At 31.4% G+C, this 12062-nt stretch overlaps 2 protein-coding genes and 1 long non-coding RNA gene across 4 annotated transcripts in view; 1 reads left to right on the forward strand and 2 right to left on the reverse strand.

Annotated features, from left to right (window-relative positions):
* The window catches only part of LOC126748169 (uncharacterized), a gene marked incomplete at its 5' end in the record, with an annotated part of 92754 nt that overhangs the window by 45252 nt on the left and 35440 nt on the right, over positions 1 to 12062 (forward strand). The window lies entirely within an intron of this gene.
* LOC126749204 (uncharacterized) lies at positions 6418 to 8124 on the reverse strand. Of its 2 annotated transcripts, none has more exons than XM_050458891.1 (2): positions 6712 to 8124; positions 6418 to 6653 (listed from the first exon to the last, which is right to left on the reverse strand). In XM_050458891.1, the coding sequence occupies exons 1-2, from the start codon at positions 7879 to 7881 to the stop codon at positions 6528 to 6530; spliced, it is 1296 nt and encodes a 431-aa protein (XP_050314848.1). In that variant the 5' UTR covers positions 7882 to 8124; the 3' UTR covers positions 6418 to 6527. The 2 variants fall into 2 exon arrangements, with proteins under 2 accessions (XP_050314848.1, XP_050314849.1); XM_050458892.1 differs by having other exon boundaries at positions 6418 to 6671.
* LOC126749211 (uncharacterized) lies at positions 8233 to 9190 on the reverse strand. The gene is made up of 3 exons (XR_007664929.1): positions 8820 to 9190; positions 8379 to 8735; positions 8233 to 8322 (listed from the first exon to the last, which is right to left on the reverse strand). It is a non-coding gene; the product is annotated as an uncharacterized LOC126749211 (long non-coding RNA).

The following is a 12062-nucleotide window of genomic DNA, read 5'->3' on the forward strand; positions in this document are numbered from 1 at the left end:
ATACCGCAGACGGTTATAATATTGACCACAGAGAGTTTGAAGACCTGTAAGTATAATAGCGCTAAGCTATATTTTTTTGTTCGAAGAGAATAGCCGTAACACTGTGTTCTTCGCTTGATTTTGCATGCACGTTCGCTTAAAATTCTGCACGTGAATTATTATTTATAATGGTATGCACATGATGTTAAACTCAGTGGAAACTTGCAGACCTTTAAGACACGGCCCGTGTATGACAGTTTAACTTACAGTTAAGATCAAAAGTGAGATAAAGATGCGCATCCTGGATGAGAACATCATTAGCACTTAATTTTTTTACACGACTAACTGTTCGGTTAGAAGATATTTATGTGCATAAGTATCATTTATCTGCCTGTAATAAAAGTAAAACTTGCAATAATGCAAAAAAACTAGACTCTTCTTACTATGTCGAGTTCTATTTATTCAACGAGTTGGAAAACGTACGTGATGTGACATAGTTTTATCTATGAGGAAGTGTTAAATTACGTACATGACTTGTTTTGTTAGGATCTGTGTATATAATTTTACAGCTTATGAATAAATTGAAAGGTAAATCTTTTTCTACGTTTGATGGCTGATCTGATTCCATGCTTAAATATCATCATTACCTTACTGTTTTAAATCCTACACGGCTATCGTGTTGTTTTTTTTTGTACTCCCTATAAGTTGTTCAAAAAAATTTTTAATAGGAGTTTTGTGATTTCTATTGATCGACCCCTGTACAAATTCATAAGCGTCGAGAGAATTATTATTATTATACAGTGTGGCCCAAATTGGGTGTACATGTATGGGTATCTTGGAAACTTTAAGAGATAGAAAATTGGTTAAATAGGGAAAGTTGTAGGTCATTTAGTTACCAATTAGGTGCCGTTTTCAGAACGATTTTATCTTTTTCCGCATTTTTGAAAAAGGGCTGTGTTTTTTTTATTTCAACGTATTTTTTTTAAATCTGTAAAGCCATTATCAGGACAACTTTTAAGGACAACGCATACCTGAATTCAGTTTTTGTTTTCGACGTTTCAGTTCTGAGATTCCATCCTCAACTTTTTTTTTTCATATGGCGGCCATTTTGTTTTTTTTGCTAAATTAAAAAGATCTTTTTTTCCTTTAAAATGAGGTATAATACTTATATAATAAATATTTCATTCTTATGTGAAAAAATTACAAAGTTCATTTTTCGCGGAATTGGCCATAACTATGGAGGCCATTTATCGTATAAACAATTATTATTGCTTAATGATTTAGCGTCATTTACTGATAATTATGCAAAATATTATTTACTTAATTTAACTTTTTATCTTGTTTAGTAGTTGTTATCTTGTTCATTTTTTGTTCTTATTCTTGTTAGTGTTAAATAGTTTTTTCGTATCTAGTTGTTTTCGTTTGTATTTAGTGAGTTTTGTTTAAATTTTTTAATTCCGAATTTGGGGATATGTTAAAAATGAAGTTCAACGACTCTCGAACAACTAGAGGGCAGGGTTGGGAATGTCTCAAATAATATAAATAGAAACACCCTGCGCAAGGTAACTAGAAGTGTTTTAAAGAAATGTGAAAAATGTTTTAACAAAAATGACCGTCATTTTGAATAGTTTAATTTAATATTATTGTTACAAGTAGTTAATTGTTTTATTTAGAAATTATGTAAAAGTATAAGCAAGTTAGTAAGTTACTAATAATTGTGTGTACGACAAAATGCCAATTAAAGTCATGGCCAACTCAGCGAAAAATAAACTTTTTAATTTTTTGACGTAAACGTAAAATACTTACGTAAAGTGTTATATATCATTTTAAAGGGAATAAAAATCTGTTTAATTTAGCAAAAAAACTAAATGACCGCCATAAGAAAAAAAGAAGTTGAGGATGAAATATAAGAACCGAAACGTCGAAAACAAAAACTGAATTCAGGTATGCATTGTCCTTAAAAGTTGTCCTGATAATGGCTTTACAGATTTTAAAAATACGTTGAAATAAAAAAATACAGCCCTTTTTCAAAAATGTAACTTTTTGATTTTTTCCAAATATTTTAAAATCGAAACAAGATATAATCGTTCTAAAAGCGGCACTAAATGGCCTACAACTTTCCCCATTTAACCAATTTTCTATCTCTTATAGTTTCCAAGATACCCATACATGTACACCCAATTTGGGCCACACTGCATACACTTACATGGTCATTCTGAGTTCTTCTTAAAGGACCGTTCACTTATCCCAGACATTTTAGATAACGATTCTTTGGTATGAATCCTATTGTTGAAACTATACTCGGTATCGTACAAACTGCATGCATTGTCTCATAATTCAAATCACAAAACGTTTTACCACTAACCAAATCTCTTTATTTTATTCTCGACACGTGTTTCGCTAACGATTTTAGCATCTTCGGTGTCAAATTTCAACCATAGTCATAACTCGGCCTTCAAAGTGTTTTCATTTTGCATCATGATTTTCCACCACATTGTTATTGTTAGGAATGCTTACTTCATTAAACGTGGTCTTCTTGTCCTGTTTATCTACGAGTGCATTCTAGTGTATTGTTTGATCTGCAAGCAGCGTACGATCCCAATAGAGCTTATACTAGTCTTTCCATAGAATGGATCTTGGATGGTACTTTCTTTATGTCTGATAAATGTAATTTAATTGATGGTTCTTTATGGACAATTTTGGCTACTGCATCATAACGTTCTTTCTAGTCATTGGTGACAAAGATTTGGCACCCTCCAGTGATATACTGGATAGTTTCTGATGTTCGACAGCTATATCTGCATTTATCGTTCTTTATAGTTTCGTTATTTGTTACATATTTAAGGTAGTTTCTTATTGACATTGTTTGCTCTTGAATTGTCAAGAAGAAACCTTCAGTTTCGAGAAACAATTGACCCAAACCAACCAGTAGTGACATAATCTATCGACAATTAAATTAACTTATTGTAGTGACTTCTCTTGTTCTTATAGTTTTAAAGGTATGGAATTGTCGACCTGGAACATTGCTTGGTTGAACGTGGTCTTCTTGTTCTGTTTATCTACGAGTGCAACGTCTTGTGTATTGTTTGATCTCCAAGCAGCGTACGGTTCCAATAGAGCTTATACTAGTCTTTCCATAGAATGGATCTTGGATGGTACTTTCTTTATGTCTGATAAATGTAATTTAATTGATGGTTCTTTATGGACAATTTTTGCTACTGCATCATAACGTTCTTTCTAGTCATTGGTGACAAAGATTTGGCACCCTCCAGTGATATACTGGATAGTTTCTGATGTTCGACAGCTATATCTGCATTTATCGTTCTTTATAGTTTCTTTATTTGTTACATATTTAAGGTAGTTTCTTATTGACATTGTTTGCTCTTGAATTGTCAAGAAGAAACCTTCAGTTTCGAGAAACAATTGACCCAAACCAACCAGTAGTGACATAATCTTTCGACAATTAAATTAACTTATTGTAGTGACTTCTCTTGTTCTTATAGTTTTAAAGGTATGGAATTGTCGACCTGGAACATTGCTTGGTTGAACGTGGTCTTCTTGTTCTGTTTATCTACGAGTGCAACGTCTTGTGTATTGTTTGATCTCCAAGCAGCGTACGGTTCCAATAGAGCTTATACTAGTCTTTCCATAGAATGGATCTTGGATGGTACTTTCTTTATGTCTGATAAATGTAATTTAATTGATGGTTCTTTATGGACAATTTTTGCTACTGCATCATAACGTTCTTTCTAGTCATTGGTGACAAAGATTTGGCACCCTCCAGTGATATACTGGATAGTTTCTGATTTTCGACAGCTATATCTGCATTTATCGTCCTTTATAGTTTCATTTCACATATTTAAGGTAGTTTCTTACTGACATTGTTTGGTTTTGAATTGTCAAGAGGAAACCTTCAACAAACCAACCAGTAGTTTGACATAATCTTGGTTAATTTCATTGTAGTGTCTTTTCTTGTTCTTTTACTTTTAAAGGTATGGAATCGTCCATCTGGAACATTGCTTGTGGAGGTTTGACAATTCTAAAGCTCATATATGCTGATCCAATTAAAAGGCAAGATTCACTATTCCTCTTCCACTTTCACATCATGTTAACGTTGTTCTTTCTATCGCACTTTTTCAAGCAGACTCTAATTTTCCACTGTAATTTCACTATATCTGTTTGAATAGAGATGATGCCAAAAGCTGGTACTGCCAAATTCTGGCAATTAAGCTAAGTTTTTAATTAGCATCGCCTTGGAAATATGGGCAGTTTGTTTGCTTGCAACATCTCTGATGCAATGATGCCAAATGCTTATGTAGAAATGGCAAAAAAAACACTTTGTAATATCATAAAAATTTGTCACTTATTTTGACAGGCGCAAAACAATACTATTCCTCTTTAATAAAATATGAAGCGTTTTAAGATATACGATACTATATAAAGAAGTCAAAATTCAAAGTTAAATGAATTTAGATAACGTATTTTAGATAAAAAGGCAACAACATCGCAACGCCGCTGGATCGCATTGTTGATTTCCCCGACACAAGTAATCTTTACCAGTGACGCCGTCAAAAAAAATTTTTACTATTTATGACCAAACAATATTACCGTTTATGAACTCTATGTGCTTTTTTAACGTACGTTATTAGAGTAAAGGTACTTATCTAATAAAAAGCATGTTTGTCGAAATTAAATATTTTATAATTTTTATAAAATTCTTAACAAGTTTTTATTATTCTACGTTTATGACGACGGTTGTCCCTTCACTATTGATTATTATTAATGCAAAATCTAACATAATAAATTAAAATAACTTTATTATATGTGTTGATATATAGTTGAAAATGTCCTCTTCTGAAAATGCGTGTAAATTGGCAACAGAGAATCGATGAATATGTTTGTAAACAAAACACCCCCCTTGCCCCTGTTCACATGTTGAACTCAAAGAAAATTGTTGTTTACTAATTTCAGCCTTTTAATGTTCTAAGTATTCAACAGCTTTTGTAGTCTTTTTTAGAATTTAATAGGTGCGAGACAGGAATTAGATTTTTTCATGTTGCAGCTTTCTTCATTTAATTGGATTGTAGTACACCACGTCAATTCATTCTCCATAAACGACCCAGTGCATGGATTAACTCTGTACTGAGTCGAAAGCCTTTTTATAATCGACGTTAACCACTGCTCTTTGATTCTATTGGGTTTTTGGAGCATCCATTATGCTTATACTTAATTTGTGTTATGCAAGAAAATTGTTAGCTCATATAAAGCAGGTTATAGGTTCGATCATGTGTGTTGGTTCTTTATTTTGGTAGCAGATATGTATTTTTTTCTATCAGGAATTCGACTATAGTTTGTTGGTCTTCAATGACTTTTTTTATCAGTTTGGTGTTCTTCAACCAGTATTTGTGTAAAACAACAAGTTTTAACACTTTCCAGATTTGGTAGGTTTGAAATTACTTTAGCAACTTCTTCTATTATAAATAAGCGGTATTGCATTTGACGATTTTGTGCTGCAATGTTTTCTTCTTCGGTTGTCCAGGGTGTGAATTGAAGTTTTAGTTTTAAGTTTAGCCACTTGATTTCTCCAGAAGTTTTTAATATGTTGGATGCATTTATCTAGAGATTTATAAAACGCTTTATTATTTACCGCTAAATTAATCGACCCCTGTACCAAGCTGTTACTCAAAAACCATGACTAGACAAGAGTGGCTCAACTAAAATACTAAAATAATTTCCTGTAAGAATAACAATAGAATTAAGAGCGCTATTCCCGGCGCGACCAACTGAGAATCCGCTTTTAGTCGTTTAGCCCGTCCGGCAAACATCTGACAACACGGTACCGTCGCGTCGTCACTTGCTTTCCCATCGATCCGCAGCGATCCGGGCTGCATTGCGTTGTGAATTTTTGAGCGGTGTCGTGGTCGACGTCCAGAAAAGCGCTTTATTTTTTTTTTAAGTTTATTCTATTTCTGCTTCATAAGAAGTTTTTGCGCAATTAGTAAAGCATTTATTGGATACGCTTTTGTGATTTTAATCTAAAAAAAAATCTTTAGGCTTATACAGATTTTCAATAAACTTTGTAAAAAAATTGCACCAAAACACAAGACACAAGCGCAATTTTATTCTGCATTATGTTAAAATAGGTTTTTCAAATCAAATAATAAAATGATAAAATATTACTATTTATTACACATAATAACCTATAAGTTATCTATTATCTATAAATATTAGCTTTAATTATTGTGTTTGAGATATTGACAGTTAAAAATCATCTTGAATACACTTTGATATGCTGTAAGTTTATTTTATTTTTGCACTTTATTTTTACCAGATTCGTGCTACGCCCAATTTAGAAATTATGGGAAAATACTGCAATAAATTAAAAAAAAAAGAAACGAACGAAACGTATATTAACAAAAAAATATAAACATATAAAAAACGTATATACATATTTATTAAGGTTTTTACATATTAGGAAATAAATAAAAAAAAAATTAATAAGCTTCTGCATCGATTCAGTTGACAGGTTTTTCGCCAACGGAAGAATTTTAAGTTCTGATAGGCAGCCCTTTTGGATAAAGCGGGTCAACTATTTCTGGTAATAAAAAATTGAAGTAGAAGGCTTTTAATTTTGGTAACATTTGTTCCTCCCAAAATTGTTCGTCACGGCCAATCTAAAAAAATACAGAATACTATAAAGAATTAATTTATGTTTTCAATTAAAACTCTCACCTGTTCAACTAACATGCCAAGAGGGCTCCAAATAATAAAATAGCATGATTGCTTGTTAGCTATAGCTAACTGCCCCTGAACTTGGTAGTAATAATTGTGTTTTTTTTTCAAATGTAGGTGGTTATTTTCCAATGTAGCGAATGTGATCTTTTTTGATAATATTGCTTCGGTTGGAGTCATGTTGGTAATGCTAAATGGGCATTTAACTTCTACCAAATCATGTTCATTAATGCAACCATCAGGGCTCGCTGCCAAATAATATTCTTGTTCACCTATAAAAATTCCACATCGAGACACTTTTAAATTAAATTCATTTTCAAATTCTAAAATTGCTCGGGCCTCGCTTTCACTTCCACATCTTGTAGCATTATTGCCGCTAAAATTTCCATACAGCATCGTTTTTATTGCACCACATGGCGAGGTTTTTGCCCGCATTTTACATATTTTGCCAAAATTTGAGGCAGTAATCCGCTGTGATCTTTCTTGTATCCATTTTGGATTAGAAGCCTGGCCAATTGTAGAATTTTCAATATGTTTTATTTCCTCTGGACTTTTTTTCATATCTTTTAAGATTTCTTTTTTCCTCGAGATAAAAACGTCACTGTTTATTTCTAAAGAAATGTAATGGGCGTCAGGACAATAATCCTTATCAGGAAGAGTTTGTTTTCTTTTCTTATTTTTTTTTTTTGAAATTAATGTTTTTTGCAGTCTTTTAGTTTGATAAAACAGCCTTATCTTTTTACATCTCTGAATATACCGCTTAGTAAAGGAACGAGGGCTTGTGCCTATTGCGGTTTTATGAAGGATTTCATAATAGCTACCACCAGAATTAAATGACAATGCAGCTGCCTCACAGCGAGCTTCATATGAACCTCGTTTGCAAAAATTTATACGCTTGCCACCAACAAATTTGCTAACAATACTGTTATAATGCTCAGCGAGGTTATTGTCCATATTGAGGATTAGGCTGCTTGCATTATCTATAATTCTTTGCAAAGCTACTAAGATGTCTTCATAAATTCCACAAGTCTGCATACTTGGCACTAAATTTGTGTAATTTGGATTATCACACTTGAAATAATTAATTTCTTTACATCTGGCGTGTTCCCCAAATACATGACTTGGGGCATTAGAGATGTCACCCCTTAGCAATTTAATTTTTTGGTCCATCGTGGTGTCTTCTGCGATTCTGTGAGTGGTGGCTTTTGTTATCGCACTTCTTAATCTTAAAAATCTGTTCAAAACCTCTTTTCTTAACGCCAATGGTACAGGTACATTTTTAGAATTACTTCGTTTTTTATCTGCAAATTAAAAAGAAAGAAAGTAGAAAACAATAGATACACATTATATAATTGTATAAGTTTAATAGTATGAGTTTAATAGTGTAAGTTTAAAATTTGCCAATATCATTTTATTTAAATTAAATTTAATTTTCATTTAAATCAATAAACGCATTTCTTAGATACAAATATGAAAAAAAAAAATTTTTTTTACAAATAAATAATGTATTAAATTATTTACCACTTTTTTCTTTTTTTCGCCGATTCTAAATTATTTTCTTGTTGGCTTTGACTTTTAGCACCATTTTCAAGTTTATTATCATTTTCTATACTAAAATGTAATACGTTTAGATTATAATTAAAAAATAACATGTAATATATACATACCTCATAGAATCTTCAACATTTAACTCACTATAATTATTCAAAATTGTTGGCGATATTTGTTGCTGAGAATCTTGATAATTATAACCACACGAGGGTAATAAATGAAATCATTACTGTAATAAATGAAAGTTATTTTTCTATGGAATATGTTGTATTTTTCAGGATAATGTTGTTGTAAATTCTAAATACTCAAAAAAGTTACCTTAAAAACATTAAAAAGTTAAAAAAGGCACTTCTCTAAATGCTTATAAAAAATCCTATACTAACCTGGATTCCTCGCGAGCCTTTTCTTCTAGATAGTCGACAGAAACAGTATTTTTAACAGAAACAGTATTTTTAAAAGTTTCAGATGCAGTTCTAAAATAAAGTAAGATTAAAAAGTTTTAATAAACCTAAGTAAATAATAAACCTTTATTTAGGTTAAAACTGTTTTATACTTACCTTAAATTATTTATTTTATTAGATCGGGCTTGTTTCATTCTCTGTTTTAAAGATTTTTTATTAATATAATACACATCTTTTTTACCCTCCTTTCGTTTACCCATTGTTTATTATTAAAATTTTTTAAACCGCCAATAAAAATGGTTAACTAATACACAATAAAATAGATAAGAATAAAAAACGCAAAGACAAAAGAAAAAACAATAATAACACGAAACACAACTACCCCAAAAAGCACAAAATCATAGGTATAGAAATTACAGCGGAAAAACAGTAGCATGCAATTACCGAAATTGATATAATATCGAATAGCTCCCCCGTTCGGTGGACGACTCTCGTCACCAGCCAGACAAGCGGCGCACGGCGCTGCGTTGCCAGCTGCCAGCAAAAGCCGCAGGTATTGGGAAATTTAAAGCTGTTTTTTCAATTTTTCGGTTATTGATATTACGCTTTTATTAATTAAAATTTTATATTTTACCATTTGGCTTAATTTTATAATAATGATTTTATGTTCCCGCTATAGACGAATTTTCGACTTTTTTTCATTATTGCAGAATTAAAAACTAAAAAAAATAAAAAAATAAAAAAAACGTTCTGTAGCGGTGTTCTTTAGGAAATTTAAATAACTTTACTCAAAACCGCAGTTAAATATCTTTTAAAATAAAGGAATTACTGAAATAACAGTAATGAGCGGGTGACTAATGCTCTTAACAAAAAACCTTCTTCCCATTCTCAGTTCGCTAGAGATTTCTTTTTTCAAGATAAAATTGATCGCTGACCGGAGATATCATGATCGTTCATTAACGATTTTCGCTAATTACTTAGAGAGTTAATAGCGCTTGTTAGATAATAAACAGGCAAAAAGGTTGTAGGCCAAGACGTACTTTACGTCAGGAAGACTACTTCCGGATTGTAAACGGTATTTACAGTACACTTTTTTAGTTCTAGTGGGCATTATTTAGAATTTATCATATAAATATGTCTTATATGTCATTATTATTAATTTGTAGTTCTTTCACGGTCATAAAATTTAGAAAATAAGCATTTTTTATTCATTTATTAGTTAAGAAATATAAAATGTAAATACATATTATACAATAAAATGTAAAAATTATGTATGTCTAAAATTACTCAAAACTAACAATGCAACTAAAAATGTTACACAATTCAAGGCACCAAGAAGTCATTGTTCATGATATAGTCTGAGTGAGATATAGTGACTTTTAGAACTTTCCCTAACAAATAGGAGGCATCGAAGAATATAGACACTAGGTGTGGTAAGAAATCTTAATTTTTTTAAACGTAATGGCACCATTCTCTATAGTCCAGATTAACAATCACTCTTAGGCAAATATTTTAAACATATGAACAGAGTGACCCTAATAAAACAAACAGGATGTCATTATGGAGTAGCAGTATCCAAAATATGCAGCACTAACAAATTTCGTATTAGGAATATAGCCAGGTGAATCCCAAATACAGAGTGAAAGTTACAACTTCATTTAGAGTCTGCTGAAGAAAAAAATATTTTTTGCTTTTGTTCTGTTCGATTTGATACCGTCCACTCCCATTGCATGACTGTTATAATATCCCGGTCGGATAGGCTGCTATCATCAATCAGAGATGTGTCATCAGTGAACTCTGAGACCTACCACTCCCTCTATCAGGTAGGACTGCAGCAAGTTAATACTTGAATTGTCAAATCTATAATAGACGAGCTTTTGAATGTGCTCAAGACAATTGAAAGCTTTTGACGAATCGTAAAATGTTGCCTGAGAGTGGAAACTTCACTCAAAACCTTTCAGGATTTTAGTACTTGAAATTATTTGCAACACTTTCCAAAAATATACAGAATGTTCGAAAATTACGCGTCAGGATTTCGGTGGGCGATTCGACATGAAAATTGCTGTTTAAAAACAAGGTAATTTGCTGCTCAAGACATTTCTCAAGAACCTTCGATAATATAGGCAGAATCGAAATTGAACGTAAGTCGCTAAATTCTTTCGGATTTTTTACTTTGGGCAATGGAAGTATATTAGCTAGTTTCCAACTGCTCGGAAATATATTTGATGTTATGCATGAATTTATCAAATGTGGTACCTATTATAAATGAACAACAGAGCAATATACATAAGCTCCAAGTTTAAATTATCACGATCAACTGCTTTTGACTTAAGTTTTCCCAAAATTTTCATAACGGTATTTTGTGACTGAACATTAAACTTAGGTTAACGGTAATAATTAAGAAGCCCTGTATCGATGTTACGTGGCTTGGAAACATGTGAATTTGCGTCATTCAAGTTTTTTGATAAATTCTCAGGTAATATAGAGTTTTTCGACTTACAATTGCCCATTTTCCTCATTAAATTCCACTTATAATAATAATAATAATAAATATTTTTTATTTGCATAGAAAGAAAAAAAAATACAGGTTTACAAAATCTAGTAATAAATTTACGCAAATAAAAGGCCTACAAATTCTTCTGCCATGGCAGATTCTGGTCTAACATTGTGGCCCCACACTTCATTAAAAAAAATGGTAATTTCAGTAACGCTTAACTAATAACTGATTAAATACAGCTTTTTCTTTAATCATATACCTAATAAACCTACATATAAAAGTTCTAAATTCTAAATTTGACAGTTTAACATCAAGCAAAACAATACACATTACAAACACCCTAAAAACAGATTAAATTTTTTGTTAAATAACAAAAAATAGAAAAATTATTATAGACAGTAAATAAATGATCCCAATACCAAAAATTGTAATAAATTACTCAAGAAAACAACCATTCAAAAAGTTAAAAAAAAAGAACCCAAATTATACCTAAATTATATACCCTGCCGTTTCATTAGATGTACAATCATCCTATTACGAAAAGTATTACAAGAAATTGATAATCGGTCCGGATCCAAATTTAAAGAATTTATTTGATAAGCAAAGTTGTAAGAAAATGATCGTTTAAATAACTGTGTTTTATGTCTCGGAATAAGAATAGTATTTCTTCTTAAATTTAAATGGTGTACATCATTTCTAAAAGTTATTTTTTGATAGAGATAGGGCGGACTACGATATATTAAAATTTTATAAAAAAATGTTAAAGAATGAGCAATTCTTCGATTATGCATATTAAGCCATCCAAGGTCGTAAAGTTTATGGGAAATGCGGTTTCTCCTGCGAATGCCAAATATTAGTCGAATGCCAGAGTTTTGGAAAAACTGTGAAAGGACCAATGAATC

Source organism: Anthonomus grandis, chromosome 22 (assembly GCF_022605725.1).
Source record: "Anthonomus grandis grandis chromosome 22, icAntGran1.3, whole genome shotgun sequence".
Taxonomy (NCBI): domain Eukaryota; kingdom Metazoa; phylum Arthropoda; class Insecta; order Coleoptera; family Curculionidae; genus Anthonomus; species Anthonomus grandis.